At 37.5% G+C, this 23,010-nt stretch overlaps 1 protein-coding gene across 1 annotated transcript in view; it reads left to right on the top strand.

Annotated features, from left to right (window-relative positions):
* The first annotated feature begins 1,120 nt into the window (after nt 1–1,120).
* comp.L (cartilage oligomeric matrix protein L homeolog) overlaps nt 1,121–23,010 on the top strand; it is a 33,649-nt gene continuing 11,759 nt past the window's right edge. Inside the window, exons 1-7 of the mRNA XM_041562449.1 lie at nt 1,121–1,244; nt 9,023–9,105; nt 11,954–12,005; nt 13,803–13,990; nt 14,682–14,819; nt 16,682–16,756; nt 18,865–19,005. Of these exons, the coding sequence (XP_041418383.1) occupies nt 1,175–1,244; nt 9,023–9,105; nt 11,954–12,005; nt 13,803–13,990; nt 14,682–14,819; nt 16,682–16,756; nt 18,865–19,005 (747 nt within the window). The 5' untranslated portion in view covers nt 1,121–1,174. The remainder of the gene's footprint in view (nt 1,245–9,022; nt 9,106–11,953; nt 12,006–13,802; nt 13,991–14,681; nt 14,820–16,681; nt 16,757–18,864; nt 19,006–23,010) is intronic.

Below are 23,010 nucleotides of genomic sequence, written 5' to 3'. Positions count from 1 at the left end.
AGCAGCATCAGACCAAAGTGGTTGGTACCATTAAGGCTAGCTATTAAATAGTAGTGGCAAGTGAGTTCATTTTAGGAGTGAAGTAAGTAAGAGAGGGCTAACAAGCACAGACAGCCTGTTGTCCCAACGAGGAGTAATAGTTTGGGCTAGAGCCCTGAAGTGATTGTGCACCAGAGATAGGGAAGTGAGTTTTCAGATGTAGGTTGTGGAGAGCCTACAGGAGAAGCTTGACAACTTTGTCGGGCATGGAGGACTATATAATATCTGTTGCCTATTTTGAATAAAAAATTAAAATAACTGTCCACACCACATTCGAGAAGCATTACATAAATGCCAAAATTCTTGACATTTTCAAAATTGAGCAATGCTCATATCTAGCTATTACGGCAAGTGATATCAACCTTAAATGTAAAGCAACAATTCAAGCAGCTTAAATTTAGGGATGCATTAAATCCAGCATTTTTGGATTCTGGCAAAAACTGAATCCTCCACAAAAGATTTGCCTCAATGCCAAAACAATTTGAGTCATTATTTACATGTTCAGAATTTGAATAAAAAATAATAAAGTAAAATTGCTGATTCAATTAGTCACGTGACTGTAAGAGCTCTATACTACTAAAAGTAAATTATTATAAAAACTGTTTATTTACATGAAGCAGGGCTTTACATATGAGCTGGTTTATGCAATATGTTTTTATAGAAACCTACATTGTCGGGGGGTATAGTTTTCCTTTAAACTAATGCATGCTCATCAACCAACCAACATCAAAGTTACTGCTCCCCCTGGGGGGGGGGGTGACTGAGGGCAGGGGCTTGCTTTGGGTGCCCCTAACATGTAGCCCACTTTGACTGTACACCTGATATGCAAAAATATTTTCATAGTCAAAGGCAAGGGCAAAAAGGTTATCAACCAAGTGTGTACAGGAATATGTTATGTACAGTTTCTATACTATACTATACAAAGATGAGTTGTTTGAGATTATCTCAGATCCTACGGAAAAATAAATAAGAAGGGATGGGGGGGATCAAGTTTGGATTAGTGTTTTATGTGTTGTAGCCAAACTTGACTTCCATCCAAGAAATTTCAGCAGTGGAATGAGAGTTACTACATATACAGAAGCAAGGGGACTTTGGGCAGGAGTTTCAATACACCGAGTGAAGAGAACATCACAACATGCTCTCAGTAGCGCTCCTCTCATCTTTCTGTATTTTCTTTGGATCATGCCAGCAGTTATCTGGAAGAGGTATGTAACATACAATGCTTCTAGTTTATAATAAACTGCACAAAAGTGGATTACACAGTTTGACTTAATGACTATACAGACTGAAAAGTACCAATAAAAACTCTTAGATTTATTGCTTTCATTGATATAACTAATGCTCATGTTGTTCAAAAATGTACATTTATATGTTAAACCATATTTTCCTGAACATATTAGATTTGATGGTAAGTATATCAGTTCAAATGTGCAAGATTGAAATATGTGTGTCATTTTTTGAAGTCCACATTGGAATGTAGATGTCATTTTTTTATCTTCACCACCAACTTTGAAACATGTTTAACAGGAGATAACTGCAGCATGTATAAATAAACCCTATTATTAGCAAGGAGATCTGTCCAGAAAACAGTAGGACATCACTTGAGATTAGAATAAAGGAATCATTGATTTTAAAGGGCAAGTCAATCCAAAACTAAACATCTGCCTAGTAAAAGAAATCATAATGCTATGCAAATTTCCAATATACATTCATCAAAAATTGTCAGTGCTTTTGAAGTTATTTGCTATTGAAAGCAGTATTTGCTTAGCTCCTGGTTGTTACTTTTTAAACAATGTTGCAAAAGTCTTAGTTCCCCAGCAAAGACAGGTCTGTTAATAAGCTTATTTGTCTTACATTGTATTAACAGTCTGAGCCATCAGGGCAGAAAATAAAAAGGGACAGACAAACACTGTGTTCAATAGCAATACATAAACAAATAACTAAAAAAAAAACATTTTTGTAATTAATGTATATTGCAAAGTTACTCAGAATTATGTTTTCTGTTCTAAGGCAACATTTTATTTTGTGGGTTAACTTGCCCTTTAACATTTACACTTATGCGATTTTAATCCCAAAAAAATGATAGGGCAGATACATTTAAAAGGATGCTGTCATCGGAAAACATCAGTTAATAGTGCTACTCCAGCAGAATTTTGCACTGAAATCCATTTCTCAAAAGAGCAAACAGATTTTTTTATATTCAATTTTGAAATCTGACATGGGGCTAGACATTTTGTCAATTTCCCAACTGCCCCTGGTCATGTGACTTGTGCCTGCACTTTAGGAGAGAAATGCTTTCTGGCAGGCTGCTGTTTTTCCTTCTCAATGTAACTGAATGTGTCTCAGTGAGACATGGGTTTTTACTATTGAGTGTTGTTCTTAGATGTACCAGCCAGCAGTTATCTTGTGTTAGGGAGCTGCTATCTGGTTACCTTCCCATTGTTCTTTTGTTTGGCTGCTGGGGGGGAAAAGGGAGGGGGATGATATCACTCCAACTTGCAGTACAGCAGTAAAGAGTGATTGAAGTTTATCAGAGCACAAGTCACATGACCAGGGGCCCCTGGGAAATTGACAAAATGTCTAGCCCCATGTCAGATTTCAAAAATGAATATAAAAAAATCTGTTTGCTCTTTTGAGAAATGGATTTCAGTGCAGAATTCTGCTCGAGCAGCACTAACTGACAAAATTTTTTCCCATGACAGTATCCCTTTAAATAGCTTCAAGGTTTGGATGCACTTTTTTAAAAAAATTAAGATATTAGGATTTGTATGAAATATGAATCTTTGCAAATGTATATTTGTCTTTCTCTGCTGCCCTATTTTTCTAAATTAATGAAAGACACTTTACCCAGGCATTTGCTCAGACACACAAATGCATATTTATATAAAATTTGTCCTTGTGATGATTGTGTATGCAGATTCAAAATAAGTCGTACAAACAATTTCTATATAATAGGCATATACAATAGGTATATTCAGTTTGGTAACATGGTACATTTTTATAGAGGTCTCAAAGAAAGGGCTCACTAATGTCAAGTTTAGTTTATGTTCTTGTTTGCATTCTCTTTCAATCGATGTACTGTACAATCTGTGCAATCTCTATTTATGCTTTATAAATATACTATCACTATTCCACTGACAGCATCAGCAAAGCAGACGCAGGTCAAGGACATTACTTGTTAAAGAACAACTGTCATAGCTATGAACAGTACTAATGCCCCCTAAATAATTCTCACAAGTAGGTGTTAGAGTGCTTAGGTGCTTAGAGTATTATGAGATATACTTGTTGTATTGGGGGGTTATTTATCAAAGTCCGAATTTATCTCAGTATTTTCTGAAAAAAACTCTGACCAAATCCGCACATTTTTTGGGCTTATTTATTAATACACTTTCCCGAAAATTTTGTTTGCGGGAAAAAATCCGAATAAAACATGAAAAATCAGTTTTCACCCAAAAACTCAGATTATTGCCAAAAAACCCAGCGCACATCAAAAAATTATTGGGACTTCTCCCATTGACTTATATGCAACCTCAACAGGTCTGAGATGGCGGATTTTCAGATTCGGATTTTTCCATCCCCAGGGTTTATTAAATTCCGAAAAATTCGTGATTTTTTTTTAAGAGTCCGATTTTATAAAAAAAAAAATCACCAATTATTTCGTGATTTTTGCATTCGGAGTTTAGTAAATAACCAGAGACGGAACTAGGGGGAGACGGGCCCTGGTGCGGGCTGTGCATCTTCTGTGCGGCGCTGCAGTGGGTGCGTGACTGCCGGGTGGCCCTGCTGGGGTGCAGGCCCTGGCCCAATTGCACCCCCTGCTCCCCCGGTAGTTACGCCACTGTAAATAACCCCCTTGGTGTAGTTCTTCAACGTAACATATCCTGCTGCAAATTCTACTCTACAATATATGATTGGTACCACGACCCGTGACTCACAGCATGAGTTCCCTCTAATCTTTGCAGGCCATGTGTGTAAAGAATTGATTTTTTCACATTTTTTAAAAACTGTGTGTACAGCATTGTGGTTGGGTCCCAGCCAGTACTAAATTGCATGTGTGCATACTGAATATGCGCTCCACAACTGTTTGTAGGCACTGGTGTTAAAGGGGACACCGATGAGCACTGTTCTACATCCAAGTGGAAAAAACCCCTCATAGTAGACAGTATTTTAGAAAGCCCACATTCACATTTAATTTGGCTTGGCATGAGATGTGCTTATGTCAGAAATGGCAGTTTAGTGGAAATGTGTAAATATTAAGTAAATGTCAGAGGATGGATTTTTATAAAACCACCTTTAATGTTTAGGGATTATGTTATGACTATGACTGTCCTTTTGAACATAAATGACACCATAACCCACAAATTATTACTGACAGAGGTTCTTGGTTGCTGTAAGCCTGAAACTTTCATGGTAAATCAAAGTCAAAGACCAATGGCTGACGTTGAAATACTATTTACTCCATTCAAGGGTAGAAATTAACCACATTGTTTTTGAATTCCCTATCATAAGTCATGGGTTTACTTTAAATTATGGAGTTACCTCTGATCATTTAAAAGCTCTAAAGGAGCAGTTAACTAGTATACCCTTCTGTACAAAACATATATCTAAATGACTTTCCAAAGGCATGGCATAAGCAGAAAATACATTTGAATGATGTGGTCTCTCCAGAAGAATGTCTATCAGTACTAAATAGGTCAGATTCTTATACATACAATATATTCATATATATTGTATTAGAGCTACATTATCTAACTGAAATGGGTCCTTTTTGTTCAAAACTTACAATTGAACACATTTTTGTAAACTTATACGAAATACCAAAATCAAGACATCTGCATGTTAGTTGGACTTTCTTATGGTGAGAAAAAAAAAGGTCCAAGTAAAGAGCAATAAACCAACAGACACCCCATGTTAAATATGCCAGGATGGGGTAAACACAGTACAGGTATGGGATCTGTTATCCTCAGGCCACAAAGGCCCGCTCCTAGGGTGGCACAAATTAAGTGGTGGCATGCCACCCAGCCGCATCTGAAGTTTGCTTACTTTTGGAGCACTAGGGAGTAGGCACATGGTGATTTTGCCTGTTATGTGAATCTACATGCACCCTGTCCCCTGTGCTCCTGATGAAGGTATAAAGGATGCACATGCACGCGATCCTGTGGGAGGAGGAGGGGCGACAGTGGACGTCAGCCTCCAGGTGCCCTCAGCAGAAATCCAGCCCAGGCTATCCTGTAGCTCAGATTAGATTCAATTTTAATCAAATAATTCTCATTTCTTAATTTTTCTGTAATAATAAAACAGTACCTTGTGCTTGACCCCACCTAAGATATAATTAATCCTTATTGGAAGCAAAACCATTCTATTGGGTTTATTTAATGTTTCAATTATATTTTAGTAGACTTAAGATATGGAGGTCCAAACTGCAGAAAGACTCCTTATCCAGAAAACCCCAACTCCCCAAGCATTTTGGATAACAGATCCCATATTGTATAAGCCTTAGGCCAGGCTCAAGTGTGGTGTTTGACCTTTTCTCTGCCGGTCATCAGAAATCATCATAGAGAAAATGAGATAGAATCTGACTGACTATCATGTTTTTATGCAGAATGCACTGCGTTCTGAGCTGCCTTGTAAGGTAATTAGCTTTGAATTTAGTGTGGCTGTTTGTGAGTCAATCCCTAAGCTCAGGTAACTGACTGAAGCCAAGATCATGTGCAATGAACCAGTAGAAGAGAAGATCTTGGGGTATATTCATTTCCATAGATCTTTACTAATAAAGGGTTGTAGTCACCTTGGGCTGCTACAGAAGCCAAAAGCATAATGTGTAGCATTTTTAGGTTACTTTTACTGCAGACTACTGGTTGCTGCAAGTGCACTGCTTAGAACAACATGCTCACCTTGTTGGCTAAATGGCACAACATCTCATCAATTTCAATGCCATGGGCTAAAACCAAAAAAAGAAAAATCTCGATTAGACAATTTTAGAGCTGTGTACAGTTCCATGCCATCCACTAATTGAGGTTCATGACCTGAAAATGAGCAATAAAAATACAATTATGCAGTTCTTTGCATCTCCAGTTCCTATGCTTCCTTTTAATTACAGTGAAAGAGAGAAAGTGCAGAGCTAGACACAATGACAGCCTCATATTAACAGGAGGGCACTTGCTTAGATTTGTGACGTAAATTCAACTGAAAAGTGGATACTTGAATAAGAATATTACGTATATTATGTATAAATAAAGGAAATGTCTTGAGCAAAACTGGTACTGGTCTGTTTGTTTTTGGTGTATATCACTTGTTATATATTTGTATGTTTATATGGAGTATACATAGCATTAAGCAGAACAACAGGGAGGTCATGTGCAACTGTTCATATGCAGATAATAAAATATAAGGATATTAGAAGTTATGAAGGATTTTCATTAAGATTTATAAAGGCACAAGGCTATGTACCATGGAACTCTGCGGCAACTTCCTATAGCTTAGTTTACATTTGTCTGCACGTTATTTTTTAAGATACACAAGTTTTAAGAGTCATGGGACACCATGGATTTCACAAAATGCCATTTATAACTGATGATATCATCAATCACCCTTTAGAAAGATATATTTGACATGTTATTAATGGTTCCTGACTATTTATCATTAATGTGTAATTTCTAGTTGTATTACAGAAAATATATTTATTTATATATAATTTTAAGGTGTTCATATCCTTTAAAATCACATGCAATAAAAAAAAATATCTATCTATCTATCTATCATCTATCTATCTATAGATATATATATATGTTCCTTTTACAGAGGGCTCCAAATGACAGTTTTCATTATAATGGTAACTACAGCTCATACAAAAGTCAGTTTCACAGATGTACACAAACAACAAAATACATGCAATCTGTAGAGCTATCCAGCCCCTCGAACTACTTCAGAGAAAAATCGTATTTACTGATGGCTGCAGCAGCAAGTGTAACAACAGAAGAGCATTTCCTAACCTTAGGAATCATGCTGGAGTAGCAATTATGTTGATAACTAAATAACAGGTTGAAATTGCTGTATTGCATGAAATTACTGCCTGTCTGAAAGCACTCTCAGTAGATTAACAGCAACATGTCATTATTCACTCTAAGCTAACAGGCTGGAGGCAAGTGTATGGGGAAGACTGGTAGATGATGATGGACAGTGATTTGTTGATCCCTACGTTAATATTTATGTAGAAAGCTCAGCAAAATGCCTGAAAGTCACAAAAGGCAGAAGCGCTTAGGAAAAATATATGCTTGTGTCTATATGTGCTGTACATATTTGGCCAAATATATATGTGTATTTATTTAGGCTAAATAATCAATAATGCCATGAAAATGAATTAGCCCTGATGTCTCTATTACTTGCAGGGTAGTAGTAAAATCACTTGAAGATGTTATGGCCATTGCACCTTAAAGGAGAACCAAACCCTTTATATTAAAATCCCCTACCCCCCTACCCTACATAGACCCCCTCCCTGCTCCCCCCCAGGCTAGGTGTTACCCTCAGTAAATACCCCTAACTCTTTACTTACCCCTGGTTGCAGATTTAGCACGTCAGAGTTCACGGACGCCATCTTCTTCTCTTTGGTAATCTTCAGGTCTTCTTCCGGCACTTTCCAACTGTGCACGCTTACTTCACGAAGATTACTGAAGAGAAGAAGATGGTGCCCGTGAACTCCAATGCTCTGAATCTGCAAAGAAGGGTAAGTAAGTAGTTAGGGGCATTTGCCGAGGGTAACACCTAGGCTGGGGGGAAGCAGGGAGCAGGGTCTATGTAGGATAGGGGAGTAGGGGATTTTAATATAAAGTGTTTGGTTCTCCTTTTATTTGATTGATTGAGTAGCTGGTCCTAATGGGTAAAAATGTAGGTTTGGGTGGTGAAGGTTCTTGGTTAGATGCAGTTGTGGGTCTATCCATTCTAACCAGTTCATATGCAGATAAAGTTGTTGTTTGAGTGAGTAGCTGGTCCTAATGGGTGCAAATGTGGGTCGAGGGGTGGTGAAGGTCAGTGAGTTAGGTGCAGGTGTTGGTCTACCCACTTAGACCAGATGAAATCTTTAATGTGTAGGGCTGTTTATGTGGTCTAGAAACTAATTAGCTTCATCTTCAAGTGACTCTCAATACTTTAAAATCTACTAGAAAGTCTACTTAAAAAATAATTAAAAAATTATATGTTGGTTTTACCACCAGCGATTACAGTTAAGGTGGCCATACACTGAGAGATCCGCTCGTTTGGCGATGTCACCAAACGAGCGGATCTCTCAATGATATGCCCTACGGCCCAACGATCGGATCCTAAAGAATAGCAATGGGCAGTCGGATCGCGGGACCGCATCAACGAATAGATGCGGCCACGATCCAATGGGATTTTTCGTCCCAACTGATCGAGATCTGGTCTGTCGGCAGCTTTTATCGGCCTGTGAATGGCCACCTTTATTTCCAATATAGATGCATTTTCAGGAGATTTGTCGCTCGCATTGGTGCATAAATAATCACGGGTGACAAATCTCCCCATTGGCCACTGTTTAAATTCCTTATTGTGTCACATTACAATGAAGCCTAGCTATGTGTTTACACTAAAAATTAAGGAAATGTATGCATATTTGGATAAAGATTGGATAAAATGTGTGCAACACAGAAAACCTCACTGGATTATTTAACAGTGTATTCAATATTAAGTTTTCTCAGGGTTGTAAAACAATAATTTACCAATGATTATATTTGCTTTTATGATATTCACACAGCTCCTGTCTGGAATAAAGTAGATAAGCATGCAAGGAAATGGAAATATCTCTATTTTCCCTGGTAGAGGAAAAAATGCAAATTTTTTCACAAAATGAATATACTTTCATTTTTTTCATCAATTGCTGATGTAATGAGATATAAGTTATAAACACTGCATGAGATGAGAAGTTCTCTCTTGTTCTAAATAAACACATACAGTCATTCTTCTAATTATTTAGGAGATGTCGGACCACAGTTACTTACGGAGATGAAAGAAACAAATTCAGTGCTAAAAGAGGTTCGAGAGCTTCTGAAACGACAGGTACATTTAATTATTCTAAAAGAAATTCTGTTTATGGGTTGCAAGAAAAATGTGTCGATTTCTGTGTATATAGAGTAGTATTATTTTATTAATCTTTCTAAATCATTTTACATTTAGGCTATGTCACATTGGTGATTTGGTCACCCAGAATGGCTCTATAAAATCAGGTTAGCTCAGTTAAGAGCTACATTCGCACTAGGAATGAAGCTGGGGGTGCCCCCCTTGATATCAGGCTTAGAGCCACTGGCTGCATCTCGACTTTTATAAGCAAATAAAGGCTGCATAGAAGCAAGCGTCATAGCCATTGCTAACATTTCAGCCAGCTGCATTAGTCTCTGTTATAGGGTGTGTTAAAAACCTCTACGCATGTGAACTTTTTAAGGATTTCAGCAGTGATGTGTGGGTAACAAATCAAAAAACAAAAAACTTGCAGTGCAGCAGTAAAGAGGGACTGAAGTTTATCAGAGCACAAGTCACATGACTGGGGCACCTAGGAAACGGACAATATGTCTAGCCCCATGTCAGATTTCAAAATTAAATATAAAAAAGTCAGTTTGCTCTTTTGAAAAACAGATTTCAGTGCACTATTAACTGATGCATTTTGAACAAAACATGTTTTCCCATGACAGTATTGCTCAAAGAGAAATATATATTAATTGATATCACAAAACTGACCCTTTATATGACACCCTTATAAAATAGAATAGAGATTGACAATCCAATCAATATCCTAGTCCTTGCAAAAGTCTATTTTTTTATTTTTAGAAGTATTAGATCTCATACAGTGTTAATATGGGGATAATATGCCTCTCTATCTTTCTCTTTTGCTCTCTCTACAATGTATATATAATTTTCCAAGCCTTCCATGTTTTTATCCAATGTGTCTAAGTTATGCAGAAAAACAAACGTGGCACTACCTGGCGAGACATTACTAAAATGCAAATAAGAACTTCTTGGGGATTTTATATTTCCTAGCCATGACTTAATAATCATCTTACAAATTACATGAATTTTTTTTACATCTGAGCCCAAATAACTGAAATGACATACCAGCACAATATTACTAGCACAGCTAAGTCTACTGGAATGTATCAAAGGGGAAAATTAGGTAAATATGACTCATCATGTAACATTTATTTTCACTCCAGGACATTATTCATTAATTCCTTCATTCCCGTACATTTGTAGACAGAACAGGAAGCTTGGAACCAATTAGAATAATATCCAGATTCATTACCTTGTTTTATCATCCAAATCTGATCATAAAAATGTGTTAGATACAATCCCACAAGTAGCTCTGGGAGTAAAGTTAATTGACTGCTTTTTCCTTTGTACACAAATATAAAAGGCTTTTTTTTTTATATTAAATAAATATTTGCCAATTTGCAAAAGTGAGAGATGAAAGGGCTTACTAAAGAATGGAAAGGGGAAAACTTGTGCCTTAACATTTCTTTTGCAAAGTGCAATTACAAAAAGTTATGTTGCATATTGTGTGTGAGTGAATGCAACATTGCCAACAAAGGAAAGGGTCGTATGCCGTAATTCAGAGCTTTTGGGATAACAGGTGTCAACGTTTGGTTTCCCAAAACCCAGAACAAATGCCAAGGTTCCGGTCACGGCTTGTGCTTCTGTCTATAACAGTCTTCTTTAGTTTTGAGAGGAGCCCTCCTCTACTCAGATGCCGCCAGGTCTTAAAGTGATAGAACCAAGGTGAGATGTCTGGGCAGACCAGGGAAGCGTAATGAATGACAGGATGGACGGGTAAAGAGGAAGCATAGTCGGGGGGGGGGGCGAGGTCAATACCATTCAAACAGTGCAGTACGGAATCAGGAGTCAAGGACTTAGTCAAAGACACAGGCCGGGGGCAATCAGTAATGCAGTACAAAGTCAGTATCCAAGAGAATGGTCAGTAATGGGCAAAGATCGGTACAGTGAACTAGCAGAAGTCTGGGACAGGCAAGGGTCAAAGAACAAATACTCAGACTTGAATCACGAACTATCAGGAAATAGACCTACATTGGGCAACATGAATAGGTACGTGTTATCTTTAAATATTTGAAATTCCTGCCAAGAGTGATGATGTCACACAAGTGCTCAGGAGAAAAAGACACATCAATATGGAGGTGGAGCACTGAAGGATGGAAGAGACTTGTGGCGAACAGGAGACGGCTGCGTCCCCACCACGTATCAGGTATCACAACAGGTTTCCAGATAACGAATACCATACCTGATTTTTATGTCCTCTCCATGACTGTGAGCATTTCCTCTGGTTAGCCGTTTCCTCCCATGCTCCATTAACATACAGGCAGGTTAATTGGCTCCTGATAAAATTGACCATAATCTGTATGAATATGATAGGGACCTTAGTAAACTGCACTGGGGCAGAAACAGAAGTGACTGTTATGAAATCTCTGAAAGAAGCTGCTGTATAATAATAATATAATAATAATAATAATAATATTATTATTATTATTTTATAATATATTATATTATATGCTGTCTGCCCTATATAAACACCAGAAAAAAATATAAACACATTGCTAATGCTTTGTGATTTTGCTTTGATTCACTGTGCATCGTGATCCACATGAACCATTGAAAAGCAATGATCATGGTCATTTGACATCACCTTAGAGCTAATGTGACTCTCAACACTGTTTTTATACAGCATTTTTCTAGTGGGCACTATTTTGTTGCAATGTGCTTAATAGTTTCTTAAAATCAATGTACATCTTTGTAAATATATGCCAGCTTTCACAGACCTTTGCCCTACCTACCCACACAGGGAACTCAGTTATTAATTCCTATTGTTGGGCAGAAATCATTGTTTTCTGCTTTGTTTTTGTAGATTGAAGAAATAACATTTCTGAAAAACACAGTCATGGAATGCGATGCTTGTGGTGAGTAGTATACTCTATACAATTGTATACTGTTTATATTATTATCCTCTTGTATACCCTTGTGGTCTACAATGTTCAGTAACACTCTTTAGATTAATACTTGGCAACTAGGTCTTCTGTTATGGAATGGAATGAGTTAGGGTGGTATCACTCACCCAGTTGGACCAGAGCGAAGAGTAACATCAGCTTCATGTGGAATATGGGCATCATTCTTTCACAGTCAGGAGAATTCTATAATTGGAACAGACACTGTATAATCATAGGTGACTGCAAACAGGAAATTAGACATACAGTTGGAAAAAAATCCCGACCTGATGTATGTCCAGCAGTATGTCTCTGTTAGGTACAAGATTGCTGTACACCGGGAAATTAGATGAACTGTCTCGCAGTCCTGCACATCATTTGCTTTCATTCCACCACAAGAAGTGCCAAAACAAAGTCTTATAAACACACTCCCAGTCAAAAACGATATTCTGCCAATGTGGACTATGAAAAACATTTTCTGTCCCTTGATATTAATATACCAAGAGGCCAAAAAAGACATGTGGAGAATAGATTCCAATGGAAAGCCGTTATTTGTTATTATGCAGCACAGGGAAGAATGGCCATTCCATGAAACAGGCAACGATTTTTGTAATTCCATCTAAAGGAGTTCACAGAACATTCTGTAAGGAAAGTACGCACTTCTGCAATTAGTGCTCTTAGTGTCTTCCTCAGAGTAGCTTGTTTTGTTTCCGAACAGAATGTTGGCACTTTCTGCACAGTTATTATGCAACTAGCTCCATCAATGTAGTCTTGCTACTGTATTGTAATCTTTCATTTAGAATTCATTCAACGAAGAAAACTGATTTTTTTTTCCCCCAAAAAGTTTTAAAAAGGTTTATAATGCTCCAATTTTCTTAGGTCTCAGAGGGATAAATAACCCCAAATGACAGCATTTTTTGAAGCCCTTTATGACAAATTTGGCATTAAAATATTTCAAAATCTGTAATTCAAACAAATACTTTGTCTGTTAGTTCGTGGTCTATCATTTCCATGGTGCCGTTATTCATTGGTTATGTTTAAACAATTGAAACCTAAAACTAAGGGGATTTCAGCCTATGAATTATTTAATTCATGAACAAAACAGGGCTGCTCTTGCCATGAGGCAAGGTGAGAACCTTGCCTCAGACGGCATGGAGCGGCCAGTTACCAGGGGTGGCAAAAAGCAGCCTCTGGTAACTTTAAGATCAGAATTTCCATATTTTAAGATGGAAATTCGGCTCTGCTAGGGCAGAGAGCGCAATATCGCACACTGCACTAGCGATGTGCCCCCCCCTGCACTCGATCCAACATGGCAAGTTGAGTGGGAGGGGTTGGCATTGGGGCTGCTGCCTCAGGCCCCTGATATGCCTCTAAGGGGAAGCGCAGAAGCATAAACCCACTAGTTTAGAAGAATGACCTCCAAAAGAGATTTTTAGAATTTAAAGAGAAATTATTATTGTCATAAGAACCCAGATGAGAACAAAAATTGATTGCTTACATGGTTTTCTACTATACAGAACAAAGTAAATGTCTTCCAAAAGGAGTTTGCTCACCATCGTTGTTTTGTTATGCCAAAGTTTATTTCATATACATAACATAATGACTTATGGTTCTTGAGCAGCAAGAGTTTTGAGTGCCTTATGATTCAGTGTGTTTTACAAAAAAAAAAGAAACTTAAAAATGAACGGCTAATAAAAATGTTCCTGCTATCCAGACTGGAGAAAATGTAAAGCACTTCTTTCATGCTGTTCTCTTTCCTGTCACTTATCCAAGGTCTGCATGGTTCTACAGGCCAACATTTCAGTGGGCCGGGAATTACTGTAACAACTTTCGGAAACAAATGCAACCCAAATCCATGCTTCTCTGGCGTGACATGCATAGAGACAAGCACTGGTTTTCAGTGTGGGTCTTGCCCAGCAGGCTTTTCGGGAAATGGAACTCACTGCATTGACATTAATGAGGTATGGAAAAAACCTTTAAATGGAAAATCTCAGTGTCCAAACATTTAGGAAAACAAACCTTAAGCCTGTACACGTTTATAAAGATCTTATATTATCCATAAAGTTTTTCTCAAATTGTGCTGTAACTACAGACACCTCTCTGGCTCTTGTGCTCGTCATTTTAAGGTACTGGAGATACATTTTTAAATCGAATTCCATATTTGGTCAAGTATATGTTTTAATACGGCTATGCCTAAAAGTGATATACACAATGAGCTGAATAAATCCCATTTCTATTCACTATTTATAACTGTATTTCGCCTTCTTCTGAGGATGGCCTGTAAATGCTTATGTAACCAGACAAACAGAAGAATTAAAAACTTTGGACACACTCCAGACATTTCATGACACAGTCTGCCCCCCCCCAGCATTTTATAGTACATTCTGGCCCCCACGCATTTCATGGCACATTCCGGCCCCCAACATTTCCTGTTATACTTTAAATGGTACGTATATATCCATGGTGTTTTAATGCAAGTACAAAACATGTAAAAAAAATCTGTAATGGGAATGCCTATTGAAATGTCTATTGTAATGTATAGTGGTGTTTGTAGGGGGCGGTATTTTATTTAGTAAAAAGTTATGGCCACTTTGTCTGGTTACATAGAGAAATCCTTTTCCTGGTAATCATGTGATTAAATTTTTTTCCCAGTGCACAGTGAACCCATGTTTTCCCAAAGTACGCTGCGTCAACACCGCTCCTGGCTTCCACTGTGATCCTTGCCCTATTGGTTATATAGGGAAGAGGGTAGAGGGCATTGGGAAGGATTATGCAAGAGCTAATAAGCAGGTAATTATGATACAATGGGACCACAACACATTATTTAATCAAAGGGCAAAAATAATGTTTCTCTGTCACTTCAAGATCAGATTTGAGTCACTGGACTAATACTGTGGTTAAACAATTTGGATATCTGTGTAGCATAAACTACTTTGCATAAAATCATTCTCTTTATCTTAATCTAGGACAGGATACTACCCTTATTGATGCACATTTTGGCTGTTCATGGGTTGCCGTGTCATAGCTCCACCACTAATGTCACTGCCCCATACCAACATCATCAGCTATGCCCCCAGACATTACCTTCTGCTACACCCCAAGTCTTACATGCAAAAGTGGCAACCCTAGTTACATTAAACACAAAAATTAAGGATAATGAATACATCCTCATGGGATGGAGGGGGGTGCCCGACCAGTGATGGACTAGTCTGCCAGGATGGGGCTTGGGGTACTGGGATCTTTGCAGGTGAATCCTGACTTTTTTCCCCTTTGCAGGTTCTGCTTGTGTTTCCTTTTTTTCTCCAAAATATAGAGGTAATTTGAGGAATGCACAAACAAACTCAAAAGCAATGATTTCAATAAAATCTGAAGAAAACAATAATTATTAATGTATTAATATAACACTAATATGTTTTATAGTGCTGTAGAATAGAAGGGTGTATCACCAAACATACAGATTATGCAAAAATATGATGTTATATATAACACTGAGTTATAGTTAAATAGGGCCCTTACTAATATAGCTTAGTTGCGTGAAAGAACACAAAAATAAATTTAGGGGCACATTTACTTAGCTCGAGTGAAGCATCAGAATAAAAAATACTTCGAATTTCGAAGTTTTTTTTGGCTACTTCGACCATCGAATTGACTACTTCGACCTTCGACTATGAATCGAACGATTTGAACTAAAAATCGTTTGACTATTCGACCATTCGATAGTCGAAGTACTGTCTCTTGAAAAAAAACTTCGACTACCTACTTTGCCACCTAAAACCTACCGAGCACCTATGTTAGCCCATGGGGAAGGTCCCCATAAGCTTTCCTTGCTTTTTTTGATCGAAGGAAAATTGTTCCATCGATGGATTAAAATCCTTTGAATCGTTTGATCGAACGAAATGCAGTAAATCCTTTTACTTCGAGGTTCGAATATCGAGGGTTAATTAACCCTCGATATTCGACCAATAGTAAATGTGCCCCAAAGTCATGAATTGACAGGAACTAATTTTAGTTCACCTGTACTTGCAAAGAAAACTTGTATCTTGAGAAATAACCATCTGCATTTTGTCAGTGGATCCACTAGGTGTCAGGCTGCAAGCAGTTGTTACAAACTAACAGAGCCAACAGGTATTATTATTTTTTGGCAGCTGGATCCCTTGTAGGGGATTGAATTACAAGAGCTTAGTTGTGTAATATATGACATTTATTCACCAGCAAACATTAAGGGGGTTGTTTACTAAACTCTGAATGCAAAAATCACTTTATGTATTATGTATTTATGAATTTATGTATTATGAATGGCCATTACTAGGTGCTCTATGATAATATTAGATATTTACCAACAGTGGCTGCTGTGAAATATACCCATATACTGTATATGGACACTTTAGATACTGTTTTTTTAAGCATATAATTAAGGGCGGAAATGCCCGAAACACGTCAGGCGGAATATGCCGCGTGTCTTTGAATGCGATAAATCACTGGATTTATTGGAATTGGAATTACAATAGCCTTTTGAAAATGCCTCTACCTATGCCGGTTGTTAATATGGAATTATACAGTTGTTATCTGAAGGGCCGGCTTATGGGTGACCATTCTCTAACCATGAATTATTTGTAAAAAGTGCAACTAACCATTTTAGTTTTTTTCTACAGATGTGTGACGATTTAAATGAATGTGGGAGTGGAAACAACCCCTGTCCTGCCAACTCTTTGTGCACCAATACCAAGGTAATGATAGTATTCAAAAACATTATATACAAATGACAGCAAGAGGCATGTATGTGCCATGTGTTCTACATGTTATTTCTGTTATACTGATGTCATGTTATATCAGGGCACTTGTATGATAGGTTTGGGAGCTTAAGTGTTTTGTGTAAAGGACAGAATATTTTTTTCCCCAAAAAAGACAAGTGAAGTGGGGAAGGGCTCTATGCACAATGGAGCTTCCATTGTGATGGAGTGGAACTACTTCTGTAAATTAAGGGGGTTACATAATAAAAAGCACTAAGTATGCCCAGGTGCAGGTACCCATAGCAATCAGCAGGTACCAATTACTGGTCAACTGTTTAAAAGCAAACATCTTATTAGTTGCTATAGATTACTGCACCTGGCCGAACTATTACAAACAGTATAGAGGTTAAGGTGGCCATAGACGTTAATACACATGTGTAGAGCTGAATCATCAGATATACAGGTAGAAACAAAGATTTTCTGACCAGCCCGATCCATAAGCCAACCAATATCCAAGTCTTCTGCCGATATTGGTCGGCTCGTCTCCCACCATACACACACCGAATTTAATATGGAAATTAGTTTAGTGCAATATTATCGGTGCGTCTATGACCACCTTAAGTGTGCTGTAATCATAAATGTAAAGGACATGTTTGTCTGTCTCCTCAGTGCAGGCCCCATTTACAGCTTAGGCATTTGTACAACTTTCCATAATGCATTGAATAAAGGCCTTACTTTCTAGTCTGATGAAAGCCTGAGGTGTCAATGACGCCTTGTGCTGAAAAAAAAAATATATTTTTGTACTTTTTGTGTGCAAATATTTCCTCTGTGGTCAAGGTAGTACAGGACACTTTCCAGTAACATCAGCTGGTTAAAAGGCTGTTTATAATATTTTAATAGTGCTGGTAAACATTATAATGGGAATACAAATATATACTTGGCTGTATGAAAGTTTACTTTAAATCAGCAAGAGGGACTTCAGTGTTTTATATTTTGCAGATTTACAACTCCCAGTATATTCCCGGAGAGTGGAATGGATTGCAGTTCTGCAACATCTGGAATGGCAGTGGTTGCCAATCCTTAAATAAAATATTCCTTGATCCTAAACCACTCACACACCATTCACATTCTCAGAGGTGCACATAATCCAATACCTAGTCTGCATGTGCCTTCATTACGATTTCTGAAGCAGCATTTTCTCGGTTGGATCCGGAGAAGGACCACATGAAAAAAAAAAGATTTATGTAGGCCTTCTTTCAGTGTATAATCAACACATTATATTCATTTCAGGTGTGGTGCCTGTGTGTGTGTGGTCTAAAACATACAAGAGCTTGTTCAAGGAGATGCTTTAAAAGTGCTGACACTTTTCCTCCACCTTGTGTTACTTTATTAACCACAATCAGAAATCACAGAGTCTAGCAGTTCACTGTGCATCCAATGAATGAGAAACCACTAGCACCTTTGATGTGACCTTTGATATATGTCAACAAATATTTCAGTTTAATGTAACCTGCTTTTATTTCATGTGTTCAGGTGCGCAGGATAATATGTACAAAGTAAGCCCTACTTAGAATTCCAGTATACTTTTCCTTGCACATGAACATAAAACCTGATAATTTGATAGTTTTATGCATTTAATATGGTCTATTACCTTGCTGCTAGCTAAACGATGAAGGCATAACAATGGCTTATCATCTGTGTTCAAGATTCATTATCTTGTCAAACATGACAAGACTATATATATATATATATATATATATATATATATATATATATATATATATATATATATATATACATACATATATATATATATATATATATATATATATATATATAGTAGCTTGAAACGTGAAAAGCACAAATCTTTTGCTATAATGTAAAAGTAATTGTTAACTTATGATAATCTGAATTTTAGAAAGTTTGTTTACACGTGCAACAATGCCAATTATTTGCCATCATTTAAACAATGTTTTCAGTTACTATTTGACTTTTCAAGCAATTTGATAAGGTTTGTTTGTTTTTCTATACCTGTAGTTCCCTTTTCAAACTCCTGATATGTATTACTACTGATAACTACTGATTACTACTTTTTTTACATATAGGGTTCCTACAAATGTACCCCCTGCAAGGCTGGGCAAGGTGGAGCCTGCAAAAGTGAAAAAAGGTGCCCCAATGGAGAGATAAGCAAGTGTCATGAAAATGCGGACTGCATTATGGAACGGGATGCTACAATAGTATGCGTGGTAAGGGCTAGCTTTATTATTTTATGTGGATATATAAAGGTCTTGATAAAGGTCTTAGGAACAGACCGAAACGTTGACCTCCTTTTAACATGTATTGAATAAAATTTATCTTTTTTAAAAAAGCTACAAAGGATCCCAGTGTGCACCTTACCTTTTTGGATTTTGTATGCAGCTGCAATTGGTAGCACCTGGGTCAATTGCTCCAGTGGTGTGCTGAACCGTTTGGATTATATATATATATATATATATATATATATATATATATATATATATATATATATATATATATATATATATATTATATATATATATATATATATATATATATATATATATATAATTAGGGATGCACCGAATCCAGGATTTGGTTCAGAATTCAGCCATGATTCTGCCTTTTTCAGCAGGATTCGGATTAGGCTGAATGCTTGTGCCTGGCCAAAACCGAATCTTAATTTGCAGGGGGCAGGAAGGGGAATCACGTGACTTTTTGTCACAAAACAAGGGAGTAAAAAATGTTTTTACACTTTTTCCTTTCCCAACCATAGTTTGCATATGCAAATTAGGATCCACATTCGGATCGGTATTTGGCCGAATTCCAAATAGTGGATTCGGTGCATATATATATATATATATATATATATATATATATATATATATATATATATATATATATATATATATCTATATCTATATCTATATCTATATCTATATCTATATCTATATCTATCTATCTATCTATCTATCTATCTATCTATCTATCTATCTATCTATCTATATATATATATAGTGTCCATGTTGGGCCAGCACTACTCGTAAGAAAAGTGTTTGGTGCCTGGGTGCTATCAGCAAAGTGAGTAGGATATCCTGGAAAAAGGCAAGCACTCACAGGTCTTAAGATGCAAAAAATCGGTGAAATTTCACCAATTTTTTGCATCTTAAAGGAGAAGGAAAGGTTAAAACTAAGTAAGCCTTATCAGAAAGGTCCACCTAAATATACCAGTAAACCCTCAAAGTAGTGCTGCTCTGAGTCTCCTGTCAAAAGAAACACTGCATTTCTTTCCTTCTATTGTGTACACATGGGCTTCTGTATCAGACTTCCTGCCTTCAGCTTAAACCTCATTGCCCTGGGCAAGAGCATGCTCAGTTTGCTCCTCTCCCCCCACCCCCCTCCCTTCTCTACTGTAATCTGAGCCCAGAGCAGAGAGAGACTAAGACAGGAAGTGATGTCACACCACATTAATACTGCAGCTCCTATCCTAAACAAACAGAGAGTTTCTAGAGCTTTTTACTCAGGTATGGTAAAACATTCTACAGAATAAATATAGTGTTCCAGCTTGCACTATTGCAGCTAATCTATTGGCAATAAAATGCCTCCATAGCTTTCCTTCTCCTTTAAAGGAGAAGGAAAGGTTAAAACTAAGTTAGCCTTATCAGAAAGGTCCATCTAAATTTACCAGTAAACCCCCAAAGTAATGCTGCTCTGAGTCCCCTGTCAAAAGAAACACTGCATTTCTTTCCTTCTATTGTGTACACATGGACTTCTGTATCAGACTTCCTGCCTTCAGCTTAAACCTCATTGCCCTGGGCAAGAGCATGCTCAGTTTGCTCCTCTTCCTACCCCCCTCCCTTCTCTACTGTAATCTGAGCCTAGAGCAAGGAGAGACTCAGGCAGGAAGTGATGTCACACCATGTCAATACTGCAGCTCCTATCCTAAACAAACAGTAAGTTTCTAGAGCGTTTTTCTCAGATATGGTAAAACATTCTACAGAATAAATATAGCATTCCAGCTTGCACTATTGCAGCTAATCTATTGGCAATAAAATGCCTCTGTAGCTTTCCTTCTCCTTTAAGACCTGTGAGTGCTCGCCTTTTTCCAGGATATATACATATATATATATATATATATATATATATATATATATATATATATATATATATAGATATAGATATAGATACATACATACAACCGGCATACTATAAATAAGCAACCAAATTATCTCTAGTAGACTGTGTTACATGTTATCACCAAACATATATACAGTGGGTCACTTTCCATGTAAGCAATGCAAGTTTCTTTCCTCCAGAAAATGGCTCATTTTGGAGACAATAAAACATTTTGATCCATCTATGAAAAGCAATTCTATTTTCTTCAGTAAAAACAAAAAAAAAAGCCCCCCGAAGCTTTAAAACAGAAGAACGATTCAATTAGAGATATTGGAAATAAGCATTATTTGAATATTTAATTGGAGGAGCATTAGATATGGAACATTTTGAAATCTGTCAAAGGGGCAAATTCACTAAGGCGCGAAGTGCTGAACGCTAGCGTTAATTCGCTAGCGTTTGGCATTTTCGCTACTGCTGCAAATTCACTAACGAACGCTGGCGTAGTTTCGCTAGTGTTACTTCGCAACCTTACGCCAGGCGAATCTTTGCTAGCGACGAAACTACACAAATTCACTAACTTGCGCAGTGTAGTGAACGCTACCTTTTACGCTAGACTTACTTCGCCACCTCAGACCTGGCGAAGCGCAATAGAGTAGATAGGGATTGTTTAAAAAAAAGTAAAAATTTTTTCTAAGTCCCAAAAAACGCTGGCGTGTTTTCTACATGATGGCTGATAGGCTGAAAAAGATTGAAAATTTTTTGGGGCTCCCCTTCCTCCCCCCTACATTTCCTGACTCATGGCAACTTACCTAGACAGTGGGCACATGTGTAGGGCAAAATAAAAATTTTATTTGCAGATTTGAAGGTTTTCTAGGCATTTGTAGTGCAGATCCGTGTTCCTCCATTGAAATTTGAATTTCGCGCCGTATGCAAATTAGCCTTCGCTAGCGCAACTTCGCTTTATATAGCGAAACAACGCTAGCACAACTCCGCAACCTTTCGCTACCCCTGTGCACAACTTCGGATTTTAGTGAATTTGCGAAGCGCTGGCGAAACTACGCCTGGCGAAGTGCGGCGAAGTTGCGCCTGGCGCAACTTCGCATCTTAGTGAATTTGCCCCAAAATGTGGTGTTTCAAAGGTTCACATGATTGAACACAAATATGGGGCCAAACATTTTTTTAAAGCACATTTGGAATTGGAGTCAACAAAAAATAACTGGCCTTGGCATTACATCAGTTGAACATGATGTAAGACTTCTAGCTCAAGAAAACAGCTATTTTGGAACCAATACAGACTGGCAAACAATCTTAAGCAGCTCACTCCATTCACAGGGATTGATACTTATTCAGCAGTGCTTCACATAGATTGATCCTTATTCACAAGGGCCCTGTCTTCCTGGAGTTTAACTTCCCTAACATAGTCACCAGGACCAGTCTTATCTGGAAAATGGAAACTCATATAGATGTGCAAAGATAATGCAAACTTTTGCTAACTGTACACAACTTTAAATTGAACTCCCAATCCACGCCATGCAAGGCACTAGTTCTAATTCTGAGCCACCTTGCTAAATGAAAGAGGGGAACGAACCAAGAATAAAAGCAAATATTGAACTTGGTTATGTCACTCAGTACTGTACAGCTGCTGTTAGTGATAGAAAACCCTTAATGTAAATATATGCAATATTAAAAAGCAACATAATTCTGGCTGTATATAAATCACTGCTTATGGGCTATGGGTTTCCTTTGGGAATCTGTATTTTGGGATTCTGTTTTTTTAAAAAAAAACAAGCAGATTTTATTTTTATATTTAATTTTGAATCTGACACAGGGCTAGGCTTGTTGTCAGTTCACAGGTGCCCTCAGGCATGTGACTTTTGCTCTGGTAAACTTCAGTCACTCTTTACTGCTGCACTGCAAGTTGGAGTAATGTCACATACCTCCTTTATCCGCCTAGCAGCCCATCAGTCGAACAACGGGAAAGTAACCAGATAACAGCTGTCTGACACAAGATAACAGCTCTATTGTACAGTAGATAGAAGAATAGCATGCAAGCCAAGTCCTGCTGTAACTTATTGAGCTAAACTGAGTACAAGAAACAATAGTTTTTCAATAATAATAAT

Source organism: Xenopus laevis, chromosome 1L (assembly GCF_017654675.1).
Source record: "Xenopus laevis strain J_2021 chromosome 1L, Xenopus_laevis_v10.1, whole genome shotgun sequence".
NCBI lineage: Eukaryota > Metazoa > Chordata > Amphibia > Anura > Pipidae > Xenopus > Xenopus laevis.
The sequence above is the reverse complement of the archived record's forward strand: the minus strand, read 5'-3'. Positions and strand labels throughout refer to the sequence as shown.